The 13,701-nt window shown below is 40.0% G+C and overlaps 1 protein-coding gene across 41 annotated transcripts in view; it reads left to right on the plus strand.

The window, feature by feature from the left end:
• The window catches only part of LOC139746171 (uncharacterized), a 254,221-nt gene that overhangs the window by 9,270 nt on the left and 231,250 nt on the right, over positions 1 to 13,701 (plus strand). For all 41 annotated transcript variants that reach the window (XM_071657068.1, XM_071657072.1, XM_071657063.1 and 38 more), the window contains 3 exons: positions 4,198 to 4,411; positions 4,537 to 4,716; positions 8,128 to 8,614. In XM_071657068.1, the coding sequence (XP_071513169.1) occupies positions 4,226 to 4,411; positions 4,537 to 4,716; positions 8,128 to 8,614 (853 nt within the window). In that variant the 5' untranslated portion in view covers positions 4,198 to 4,225. The remainder of the gene's footprint in view (positions 1 to 4,197; positions 4,412 to 4,536; positions 4,717 to 8,127; positions 8,615 to 13,701) is intronic.

Below are 13,701 nucleotides of genomic sequence, written 5' to 3' on the forward strand. Positions count from 1 at the left end.
TTCAGCTCTCACCTACACTTTTTATTACCACTTTGGCACACCACATAGTCAACATTTCATTTGACTCATCCACCCTCCTCCACACATGCCTCTGGGACTACCATATCTTCAAACAACCATTTCTCTCATGACAGATGATGATCTCTTTCCACACATTCTTGAGCGCTCTCAGAACCTTCCCTCCTTACTCATCCTATAGCTCACTTCTGCTTCCATGGTGGGTTGTGAGTCATAGGATGGGTGTGGAGGAAAAGGTTCTAGGAGCACTGAAGAATGCGTGGAGAGATCAGTGATCTGTGTGGGCAAAAATGGGTATTTTATAGATCTCCGGGAGTGGACTTAGCAGTGGATGGAACCATGGAAATGGATGCGAGTTACTGGATGGGGGAGGGGTTGAAGGTTCTGGGAGCGTTGAAGAGTGTGTGGAAGGCAAGAACATTATCTCAGAGAGAAAATTGGGTATGTTTGAAAGAATAGCGGTTCCAGCAATGATATATGGTAGCAAGGCATAGACTATAGATAGGGTTGTGTGGAGAAGGATGGATGTGTTGGAAATGAAATATTTGAGGACAACATGTTGTGTGAGGTGGTTTGATCGAGTAAGTAATGAAAGGGTAAGAGAGATCTGTGGTAATAAAGAGTGTGGTTGAGAGAGCAGAGGAGGGTGTGTTGAAATGGTTTGGTCGCATGGAGAGAATGAGAGGAAAGATTGACAAAGATGATATGTGTGTCAGAGGTAGAGGGAACAAGAAGTGGGAGACTAAATTGGAGGTGGAAGGATGGAGTGAAAAAGATTTTGAACAATCGGGGCCTGAACATACAGGAGGGTGAAAGTTGTGCAAGGAATAGAGTGAATTGGAACGATGTGGGATACCGGGGTGGATGTGCTGTCAGTGGATTTGAACCAGGGCATGTGAAGCGTCTGGGGTAAACCATAGCAAGTTTTTTGGGGCCTGGATGTGGAAAAGGAGCTGAGGTTTCGGTGCTTTAGACATGACAGCTAGAGACTGAGTGTGAATGAATGTGGCCTTTTTTGTCTTTTCCTAGTGCTATCTTGCTAGAGGGGTGGGTGCCATTTCATGTGTGGCGGGGTGGCTACGGGATTGGATGAAGGTAGCAAGTATGAATATGTATATGTATGTATATGGTTCCAACAATGTTGTATGGTTGCGAGGCGTGGGCTATGGATAGAGTTGTGCGCAGGAGGATGGATGTGCTGGAAATGAGATGTTTGAGGACAATGTGTGGTGTGAGGTGGTTTGATCGAGTAAGTAACGTAAGGGTAAGAGAGATGTGTGGAAATAAAAAGAGCGTGGTTGAGAGAGCAGAAGAGGGTGTTTTGAAATGGTTTGGGCACATGGAGAGAATGAGTGAGGAAAGATTGACCAAGAGGATATATGTGTCGGAGGTAGAGGGAACGAGGAGAAGAGGGAGACCAAATTGGAGGTGGAAAGATGGAGTGAAAAAGATTTTGTGTGATCGGGGCCTGAACATGCAGGAGGGTGAAAGGAGGGCAAGGAATAGAGTGAATTGGAGCGATGTGGTATACCGGGGTTGACGTGCTGTCAGTGGATTGAATCAGGGCATGTGAAGCGTCTGGGGTAAACCATGGAAAGCTGTGTAGGTATGTATATTTGCGTGTGTGGACGTATGTATATACATGTGTATGGGGGGTGGGTTGGGCCATTTCTTTCGTCTGTTTCCTTGCGCTACCTCGCAAACGCGGGAGACAGCGACAAAGCAAAAAAAAAAAAAATGTATATGTCTGTGTATGTGTATGTATGTATGTTGAAATGTATATGTATGTATATATGCATGTGTGGGCGTTTATGTATATACTTGTGTATGTGGGTGGGTTGGGCCATCCTTTGTCTGTCTCCATGCGCTACCTCGCTAACGCGGGAGACAGCGATTAAGTATAATAGATAAGATTAATAGCATAAATGTATTTATTGCCCCATAAATGTTCACCATTCACCACATCTGTGAGATAGTGCAGGGAACAGGTAAGGGAATGGCCTCATTTGCTGACATGCACACTCAAGCTGCCATGTATAATGCACTGAAAAAAGGACCTCCTGTAGAAAATGAGGCCTTACAGACCTCTCTGTGGTATCCCCAGATTGCCTCATATCCCCTTGTTTGGTTCATTGACAGCATGTTGTCTGTGGTATACCACCTTTCTCCTATTTGCTCTATCCTAAGGATGCCTTGCACCCTCCTGCATGTTTAGGCCCTGAACCTTCAAAGCATTTTTCACTTTCACCTCATCCTTGGGTTTCTCACTTTTCCTTGTTCACTCCACTTCTGACCTGTATATTTTCTTAGTCATCATCTCCTTATGTCCATTACACATACACACACACACATAATGTATACATGTGTGTTAGTATATGTATAGTGTGTGTGCATATGTATGTATTGCAAGAGGTCGCTGTGGTGCGCGTGATCTAGTATATGCATATGCATGTATATGTATGTATATACTTATACATATATGCCACATAGGGGGTTCCCTAGAAAACTGCTTGTACAGTAGATGTTTATTAATCAGTATCATTAACCTATTGTTAGATATGAAAAGGAGCATATCTGTTCATGGTCTTGGGCATTGGGACACCTCAGCCAATTTTCCCAATGTAATCATCTAAGTTTATAATATGCAACATTGAAGAATATAATATTCAACATAGAAGAAACAAGTAGCTTCGATAAACTACATACCCATGTCTTGTTGCACTAGCAGTTGTAACTTTTTCTCCCCACTCCTTGATTTTCTTGGCATTCTTGATAACATTGCACCCCATTGAGCTTGTTAATCCATACACCCTAGCAATTTCAAAAGTCTGGTAATTTTTATATGTCTCTATAATACCTAGCTTCACCCAAATTAAGCGGTGTATGATGCCTTTTGGCGAGAGGGTAGTACACAGAACTTGCTGGTCTTTTGCTACAAAAGATGATGGTCACTCAGAAAGTGTTAAGACTCACAGTAAAGATCAGCAGACTCATAACATGGAACACTCACTACAGGTAGCATATGTGGACTAGAACAGATTTAGATATGTGTAAGGATGAATATCTGTGCAACATGAAAAAATGTAGTCATGGGGCACAGGAGATGATGATGGCTACATAAACTTGTGCGCAGGAAAGTGAATAGTAGTAGCTATACACCATAGGTCGTCCTGACTAAGTGAGCCAAAGCATGTAGCTGAAAATATTTTAAGGTAAATGTTTGATTAAACAAATTTTTGCTCCTTTATATCAGATATATTGGTTACAGTCACACATTTGTATTATAAGTGGATACTTGTATAATGGGGACCCCTGAAATGCTATCCATCTCCCTTAACATAACAAGCACTGATTTGTTACATCATAGGTCCCCTTATATCTAAAATGTAACTTCATTATTGAGGACACTAAACCCTTATTTCTTGTTTGTTCTGCACTCACCTTACATGTAATTACCAAAGTTCTTGACCTTTGGTCCATCCTGGTGTATGTGGTTAGCTTCCTGAGTAATGTTGGAGCACTACAGAAGGGGATCTTGGGGCAGGAAAGCAAGTGTATATACATGAATATATTAATCTTAACTGCACAATTGCAAATGTAGTAAGGAAACTTAGAAAGCATTTAGTTACACTGACAAATTTTTGCCTCATCACTATATGAAATTGGATAGGCAAACTGCCTCTGTAACATTATAGCGCTGGCATACAGCCTCAACACTATACTAAGTTGAGCTTTTTAAAGTGTGTTGATTTGGAAGATTTTCCTTTGTACTGTGGAAATAGACTGGATTTTAATTGTATATTAGATTGATAGAGGATTATTGGAAGAAAATGGAGTTCATACTGTCATTTGTGGAACAAAAAACTTTACAATTTGTAGATATTTATATATTTACAGTAACTGCCCAAGGCTCAACTAATGTCGTAAATCTGATCCAGAATTTGATACATTTTCATTTGTAAGTGGTTGCTTTAGAGTAGAAGTGTCATCTGATGTTGATACATTTTTTTAGTATTGGTTCCTTCATTGAAGTAAAGCAAATTTTATTGATAAACCAAGCCAATAACAGATGGCAGCCTTTATTAATGGCAAGGTGATATATGGAAAATATTCAAAATTTGTCATTGTACTTGCTCACCTTTTATCTTATTGTAATATCTTTTAATCATCTTTTTACAGATAGTATACAAGGTGGAGGGGGGCGAGGATGGGGGCAGATCAGCAATTTTGCCTCCGATGGAACAATTTTCACTCTAACATTACCTCAGCATTTGAGTCCTTGAGAGATGATGAGGACTTTGTCGACATCACACTTGCCTGTGAGGGCAGGCAGATAAAAGCACACAAAATGGTCCTTAGTGCCTGTAGTCCATACTTCAGAAGTTTACTAAAAGTTAGTACCATGTAAAGAAGAAATGCTATATTTTGTTTTAATGTAATTCATATTAATGCATTAATTTTGTGTATAAAGTTTGTTTAGAATCTAGTATCTTTACTATTTTTTTTAATTCTTTTCAGGGTAACCCTTGTCAGCACCCCATAGTATTTCTTAAGGATGTGACCTTCGCCAATCTAACTTCTATCCTGGACTTTATGTACCATGGAGAAGTTAACGTATCACATAATGAGCTTGCTACCTTCCTTAAGACAGCGGAGGCACTCAAAGTTAGAGGACTAGCAGAAGATGAAAAGAAGAAAGTAAGTCTTACTTTATTACTTTAACTTCTAGATAGTTCTAGATTTGATTTAAGAAGGTTTTACAGAAAATATAGTAAATTCATTGATTTTTTCTTATTTTGAAAACCATAGCCTGTAGCTGAAGCTTGATAAATGTTTTGGTCATGCACAATATGGAAATATGCAGTATTTGTTATTCACTAATATATGCTGTAAGGATTTAAGTGTATATCACTTTATATGGTTATCTATTAGCATATTGATTTTTCTATTTGTATCCTGCATATTTGCCAGTGTCGGATTTCGTTTTAAACTAGTTCGAGCTGTGATAAGTTTTGGTTTTTAGGGAATAGGTATCATCATATTAGCACTTGATTTTTGAAAACTTTTAAATCCCCTGCCAATGTTTTGAAATTTGTATGGCTTCTAATTGTCACCTTGATTACTGAGGGTGCTCTCTTCACTGTCTGAAGACAAACCTATAGTGTAGATATTTATGTAAATAAATGTAAATTCTGTACGTGTAGACTTACATGTAAATAATCAAAATAGCGATGGATCATTTAGTGAATTTAGGCATCGAAGTTCCCCTCCACACTTCATTCCTTCTTCCATCACCCAATCTGCTGGGATGTTTTTATTTTTTCATAGATAAGACATCATGGGCTATGGAATGCCTTTTTTCAGTGATATGAATATATATATAGATATTTTTCCATATTTGCCATTTCGTATATGTTTGTGAGGTAGCGTTAAGAACAGAGGACTGAGCCTCAGAGGGAAAATCCTCCCATGGCCTCCTTCTCTGTTCCTTCTTTTGGAAAAGTAAAATCTGGAGGTGAAGGATTTTCAGCCATCTGCTCCTTCCACTTTTAGTTGCCTTTTACAACACGTGGGGAATACAGGAGTACGTGGGAAGTATTGCTCTCCTGTCCATCTATCTGTATGTATGTATGTATATATATATACATATAGATAGATAGAATAGTGTTGATATTGAATATTCATCCCAAGGCCCACCCCACTCTGTATCTCTCTCTCCTCCACCACCATTAGGCGATATCCATGTTAGATTTATACCATGGTCATGTTAGTGGTGTCAGCTCTCCAATGTGTACATATCCTTTACTTGTATGTATGTTTAATTTTGTATACAGAGAACAGAAAGTTAGTTTTTTTTGTTCTTATGTATTATATGGGGCCAGAAAGGAAGGCATATGGGAGTTGGATTGAGCGAGTATTAGCAAAGTTTAAGGAGAATGAGAAAATGTTCTGGACGGTGGTTAATAAAGAGAGAAATGAAAGCAAATGGGGACGTAAGTGAAGAATGCAAATGGGAAAGTAGTAACAGGCAGAGATGAAGTGAAGTACGTTGGAGATGGAGTGAGTTCTTTGAAGGATTATTGAATTTGTTAAATGATGGATGGCTGGTGTAAGGTAATTGTCAGGTAGATATGCAAAGAGATAATTTGGAGGAAATTGAGTGTTTTAGATACTGGGTAGTACATATGGCAGTAAATGGAACAGTGAGGGCTATGTGAGCCATAGGGTAGGTAAGGGGGAAAGTCCTTTGGAGCATTAAGGAATGTGTGGAGAGGTCAGTCTCAGGGCAAAGATGAGTTTGTTTGAAGATATAGTTGTCCCGTCTGTGCTGTGAGGATGTGAGGCATGGGGTTTAGACATAAATGAAAAGAAGGTGAATGCATTTGAAATAAAATGTTTGAGGACTATGTGGTGGGGTGAGGGGGTTTGATCTCGCATGAAATGGTAGGGTATGAGAGAGATTTGGTTTTAATAGGAAGTTGAGGGTTTGCTGAAATGGGTTGGATGAATGGAGAGGGTGACTACGAGGGTTTGCATATCAGAAGTGCTGGGAAATGAGGAAAATTAGTACCAGTGAGGCAGTGAAAGATTCTTTGAGGATTCCGAGTCCTGAACATTATGAAGGTTTGAGGATTGTAAGGAATAGAGAATATTAAAGTGACGTGTTGTACAGGAAACAATGTTTTCATTGGGCTGAACTAGGGCATATGATGAAGCAGTAGGGGAAACCATGGAAAGGTCCGTTGGACCTAGTTGTGGATGTTGGGTTCTAGTTTTGGTGTATTATACATTACATCAAGAAAGTGGATGTGAGCAAATGGTTATTTCCTCATCTGTTCGTAGCTGCCTCACTAATGTGGAAAGTGGCAACTGTATGAAAAATGTATATGTTTGCTGATGACACCATACTGGTGATAGATTTGTTTTTGAAACTACTGTAGTTGTTTTCTGAGTTTATAAGTGTATTAGAGAGAGAGATAAGATCATATGTGATCTGTAGCATGGTTGAATTGAGCATTGGAGACACAGACACTGGTAGGTTGGTAAATGTGTTTGAATGTCAAAAACTTTGAGAAAGTATAGTGCTTTAGATACCCGGGAACATGGAGGAAGTGAAGTGTTTTAGATACCTTGGAACTTGGATGAAGAGAAGTGTTTTAGATACCTGGGAGTGGACATGGCAGGGAATAGAAACATTGGAATTGAAGTTTGTCATCGGGTGGATGAAGGGGCAAAAGCCCAGGAAGCATCAACGAATGTTTGGAAACAGAGGTCACTATCTTGGAAGTTGAAAATAGCTATATTCGAAAGTATAGTAGTCCCAATGGTTTTGTCTTGATCCAAGGCCTGAGATCTAGATGAGAAATGAAATCTTATAGTTGAGTAAGAAATGTTAAGGTAAGAGAAAGGTGTGATGAGTATGGTTGAGAGAGCTGTAAAGTGGGTGGTGAAATGTTTTGAACATCAGGAGAGAATAATGGGGAGAGTTGACATTAGATATATGTCTGAAGTGTATGGGGATGAAGGAAAGGAGGAGACCTTAAGGTGTGATGCTTGCATTGGATAGTGTGAACTGGGGCGATGTGGTATACAAGGGGCATTGTGCTGTAAGTGGACTGAACCAGGGCATAAGTAATCAGATGAAGCCAAGGAAAGTTTTTTGGGGGCTGGTTGTGTATGGGGATCTGGTTTTGGTACATTACACATGAGAGTGGATGTGGGTGAATGAAGCAAAATCTTTTTTGTTCCATGTGTTATCTACAGAGCGCATAAAATGGTGAATAGTTTGGAAAAAGTAATGATTCACTTATAGGTGTTAGCCCGCTATTTGAGGGTTAAGGGTATGATTATCATTTTATTTGGCAAGATCTTTTGTGCCCATGATTTGAAGTTTAGGTAATCAAATGAATTATTGATTTATGATTGCACTGTGCTGCATATTTGGTAGATAGTAAAATTACACTGTGCAGAATATCAAGCATATAGTAGAATCATGCTTGTGTTGGATATCTGGCAGATATCAGTATGAAAGTGATATGATGATAAATAGGGATGTAGTAGAGGATATATGAGCTCTCTTGTAATGATTTTTCTGAAATTTTTCTTCAGGATGCTGAAAACTACAATGAGTCCAGCTCGCCTCCCCCACCTAGAGACCCTCCTGATCCGGGGTCGCCTCGGCCCGAGGAGGGTAGTAGTGCTCCTGATACACACCTCAGTGACTCACCCCCACCCAAGCGACAGAGACGGCGGTCAGGGGCGTCTTTACACTCTGCAGAAGACACAAATGAAACGGTGCTAAGTGAAGCCAGGGACAGTAGTGTGAAAAATGAACCTCAGGACTTTAATGAGGAAGAAGATGCGTTAAGTCAGAGTGTGGAGCAAGATTTAATAAAGACAGATATTGAAGACAGTGAGGAGCGAAGCTTTGGTCCCTCAGAATCTGTAACAATTAGCAGGAGCCAGGCAGCTATGCAGCAGTTACAAGAATCGTTTGGTTCGTTCCTGCCGGGTATGGGCCAGAGTCCGGGCTTCCTCCCTCAAGGTGCTACTGACATGCCAAGACCTCCACCCTACCCACTGGAGGGAGTTCAAGGTAAGCACCTGTTACTTGTTATCCATTTTTTTTCCAGCATCTTTTGTGCTATCACATTTTAGCTTATTGGCTGTAGTTATTAGAGCATCTTGTAATTCAGCTAGTTTAGTGTTTTTCTTGTAATGTCTCTGCTAATAAGTGCCCTTTCTACTTTCAAAGCATTAGCCTTTGCTGCTAATAAGTCCCCTTTCTACCTTTATAGCATTTCCTACTGCTCATCATTGATGGTATGATCTTAAGCTCTAATTTTCATCTAAACTTTGTCTTTAATGTAGATTTCTATAAATGCCTGTGTAGGGGATTAATTATTCCATGGTATGGTGCTTTTCCCCATTGTTTAGTACATCTGCTTTCTTTTTGTTTGTTCTACGAATTTCCAGTGGTTTAAGGTATTTTTGATAAAATGTCATAGGCATACAGACCTGAAGACTTGATAGTTCATAGTTAAAGTTTAGTATTAAATGTATTTTAGTTTGATTTTTAAAGAGTTCCAGTTGGTTATGTATTGGATGTGGTTTTTGCCTTTTTTTGTTTTGGGTAAAAGATAAAGTTACAGTCTTGGATAGTAGATAGGTAGGTCATAAACTGTGCTGATGTTTGTGTGGCAGTCAATGATCAGGGAGGTATATTACCAGTGCTACCCAGTAGGGTTAGTGACATTTGCTTAGTGAGCCAGCACTTTAGTGAGTCGAGTTGCACTCCTCTGATTCAGGTAGCAGTCTCTTCTTTCTGCCTTGCTAACATGTGTACTACTGGCATTCTGTCCACTAACTTACAATCTTTCCTTGTCATTATAACTTGGCAACATAACTTGTGCAGCTCATTCGTCGTAACTGGATTTTAACTTGTGCAGCTCATTCTTCGTAACTAGATTTTCCTGTGGTGAGCACCATGTGCAACTCCTGCCTTTTGGCAAAATGATATGAGCAGTAGATAGTAGTAGTAGGTATGAACATTTAGGGAGGAGCATTAGGTGGTGTGTGCAAGACTTTTAAGTAGCATTTTCTCGGTGTCTTCTTTATGGTAGTTACATCTTGGGCATGAAGTGTCCTAGAATATGTTGAAATTCAGGTGTTTGTGGTGTTTTAGAGATTGACAATGTCAGGATCATAGACAGGAAAGTGTTACTCGTGTTTGTCAGTGGGTGTGGCTTCCGATGAGTTGGACTTTTAGACTTGAGATGGGAGGGTGAAATGCTTATTTTTTTTTTTTTTTTTTTTTTTTTATACATATTTGCCATTTACCACCTTAGTAAGGTAGCATCAAGAGCAGATGACTAGGCCTTAGAGGGAAAAATACTCTCTTGGCCCACATCTTTGTTCCTTCTTTTGGAAAAGTAAAATAGGAGGGGAGGATTTAAGCCCTCCCCCCATGCTCTCGCCCCTTTTAGTCACCTTTTTTGACATGCAGGGAATACATGGGAAGTTTTCTTTCTCCCCTATTCCCTAGGATAAAATCTCAGGTTATTTCCATGTTGTTTTGCCAGTGTTGTATATTTTTGGGTGGAATGATCTGTGATTATAGGCTACTTAAGAGTGGGGCAGGTTTAAGCTTTTTATTTATACTTGGTTTATACTTGGGGGTTGGTAGTTAGTTAGTCTTGAAGTGTTTTGGGTAATTACCTAATTTTACTGTTTGGGAAGGGAATTTTACGTTTGTGGGGCCCCATCTCTTTAATAGTTTCTTCTATCACAACCTTGTAAATTTACATTGTCTAGTGCTGAACAATTTGATGTGGATTGTATCAGGAGGATCTTTGAGTGTTTGTGGTTTCTAGGCAGTTAGTGATTGTTCTGAGTGAAGTATTTAGTGTGGTTTGCAGTGTTGTCATGTTTGTTTTTGAGGCATAAAGTGGAACATGATTTTTTTTTGAGGATGTTGCAGTATTTTTGTTTGTTTGTTTTGTCCAATATTTGGTGCCAGTTAGTGTTCTGAGGGCATATAGTCTCTTCTCTCTCTCTCTCTCTCTCTCTCTCTCTCTCTCTCTCTCTCTCTAAGGAAGTGAATGTTGTGCGAGTTGTCTGTGATGCCTAGAATGGGTGAGTTGGATTCATGTGTAGGGTTAAAAGACTTCTGTGGAGATGAGGATGTTCTTTTTAGTGGGGCCTTGTTCCAATTTTCGTGTGTCGCATGTGATGACCAGAATGGATGATTTATTCAGTGGGAGTGTTTAGATTAACACTCATGAGTGGAGTGTGTGAGTCGGATTTGTGTCTAGGGTTAAAAGAATGATTGAAAACTTCTTTGGAGATGCAGACATTCTTTTCTTGGTGAGTCCCTTACAATTGTGTAGTGAATGTGAGGTTGTTTGCCTATGAAAGGACCCTCCTGTGGGTTTGCTCGAGGTAGTGGGAAGTTGTGTTGGAATAGATTGAAGTGACTAGAAGGAAGAACTGCTATTTAGGAACTCCTCTGTGGAGTTTGTGATTTATAACCTGTTGAACCCATTGTGAGAGTGTTATGGTTGGTGGCCAGCTATGAAATTGGCCAGACTGCTTTTTGTCATGGAGGTTGTTTTCAGTTATATGGTGTAGGAGGAAGGCTGTAAGAAGTGAGTTTTTATCAAGAAAGTAATGCATGTTTGAGAGAGGAGGATGTTTTTTTTACTTGGGACAGGGCTGTGTGATTTTCCACTAGCTGTTTCATGTTTGTGGATAGGGTTGTGAGGGAGATCTGGGGTAGAAGTGCAGGTGTATAACCTGCTGCACAGTCATCTGATGTTGGGGGTCTGGGAGAAGAGTCAGTTGTTTGCATAAGATAAGGTGCTGTTGGCAGATTTGAATTAGAGATTTTAGAAACTAGTGACTCGAGTTTAGGAGAGTGCTTCAAAGGAAAAAGTTTATACGGTGAAAGTGAATAATGAGAAACCAGAAACTAATGTCTGAGTTTGGAAGAGTGTGTCAGAGGAAAACGTTTAGAGTTAAGGTGAATAAAAGCAAGCATTTCACGTTGAATTGTGAAAAGAGACAGGTTATGTGGAGTGTGAGTATGATTGAAGAGAACTTGTAGGGAAGTGGGGTGTTTTAGGTGCTTGGGAGTTGAAGCATAAATGCTGAAGTTAGCCATAGGATGGGTGAAGGGGCAAAGGTCTTGGTTGCTTTAAGGAATGGGTGGAAAGAGGTCACTGTTTGTAAGAGCAAACATGAGTATGTTTGATGATGTAGTAGTTCTGTTGTTATTGCATGGATGTAAGGCGTGGTCTTAGGTCAAGAATGTAAAGAATATAGTGAATATATTTGAAATACCAAATCGTTCCAAGTCACTATTCTTTACGTGCCTCTCACCCTCCTGTATGTTCAGGCCCTGATTGCTCAAAATTTTTTCCACTCCATCTTTCCATCTCCAGTTTGGTCTCCCACTTCTCCTTGTTCCCTCCACCTCAGTTTCATGTATCCTCTTAGTCAATCTTTCCTCTCATTCTCTCCATATGTCCAAACCATTCAACACACCCTCTTCTCCGTACATCCTTATCTATAGCCTATGCCTCGCAGCCGTATAATATTGATGGAACTACTGTTACCTAAAACACCCATTTTTGCTCTCCAAGATAATGTTCTCTTCCCCACATTCTTTGTGTGAAATGTTTGGGGTAAACCATGGAAAGGTCTGTGGGGCCTATATGTGGATGGGAATTTGTGGTTTCAGTGCATAACACAGCAGCTAGAGACTGGGTGTGAACAAATGTGGCCTTTTTGTCTTTTTTCCTGTCTGCCCCGCTGTAGCAGGGGGTAGCAATGCTGTTTCCTGTGAGGTGGGGTAATGCCAGGAATGGATGAAGGCAAGTGAGTATGAATATGTACATGTGTATATGTTTATATCTGTGTGTGTATATGTGTATATATGTGCATATGTTTATATGTATATGTATGTATATGTGTGTGTATGGATGTTTATTTATATATTCATAAGAGTCCACGGGGAAAATTATTTATATATATGTGTATATGAGCGGATGGGCCATTCTTTGTCTGTTTCCTGGCACTACCTCTCAGATGCGGGAATCGTCGATCAGTAATAATGATAATGATATAATCGTAATAATCAGAAATTATATGTTAGAGGACAGTATGTGGTACAAGTATGGCTGATTGAAGATGAATTAATAGGGTAAAAGAGAAGTGTGTTAGAAAGTGAGCTGAAGAAGGTCTGCTTAAATGGTTTGGATATATGAAGACTATGAGTGAGGATTGGATGAAAAAGAAGGTAAACACATCAGAAGTGGAAGAGGAACCAGAGGAGGGTGGAAGGATAGAGTGAAAGATGCTTTGAAAGCTTAGGGTCTGAACATGTAGGGTGTAAGGTTTGCAAGGAATCGAGTGCATGGGAGTGGTGTGTCACAAGGGACACACAACAATGTGCTGTCAGTGGGCTGAACTAGGGCAAAGGAAGAGGTCGATGGAAACTACAGAAAGGTCTGTAGCGTTTAGTGGTGGAAAGGGACTTGAATTTTGAGCATTATGCATGATGGTGAGAGAGTGGAACTGAGAAAATGATGCCATTCCTTCATCTGTTCCTGGGGCTGACTTGGGTTCTAGGAAACATGTATAAGGAAGGAAGAATACTTAGCATGCATGTCTTTGAAGGGTAGTGAAGGGGACAGGAGCTAACCCTCTTCTCATTGTATTTTTTTTTTTTCTAAAAGTTCGAACCTAAGACGCCGACCAAGGAGTGTTTTTCCTCTTTGAACGCTCAAATCTGGAGGTGTCTGAATGTTGGCTGAAGAGAAGAAGGGAGAGATAGGTAGTATTTTTGAGGAGAAAAAACTGTTATTAAGCGAAACTAAGCTTAAAGGGAAGGGGAAAGAATGGTTTGTTTATGTCTTGCGGCTAAAGTCGGGTAGTGTGAGGGTGAGAGCTAAGGTAGGGGTAATACTGCTGCTGGAGTTTTGGGAATGTGTGAAAGAGTGTAAGGAAGTAAGGCACAGACTGATGTGGGTAAAAGTGAAAATGGTGATGAGAGGTACGTGGTTGGAATGCTTTTGCCCGTGGAAATTAGAGGACTAAGGAAGAGGCAAACATGCTGAGTGCGCATGTCAGCAGTTCTGAAACTAAAGGTTTGAGGGTTTGTTATGAGTTATTCATATGCAG

Source organism: Panulirus ornatus, chromosome 64, assembly GCF_036320965.1.
Source record: "Panulirus ornatus isolate Po-2019 chromosome 64, ASM3632096v1, whole genome shotgun sequence".
Classification (NCBI taxonomy): domain Eukaryota; kingdom Metazoa; phylum Arthropoda; class Malacostraca; order Decapoda; family Palinuridae; genus Panulirus; species Panulirus ornatus.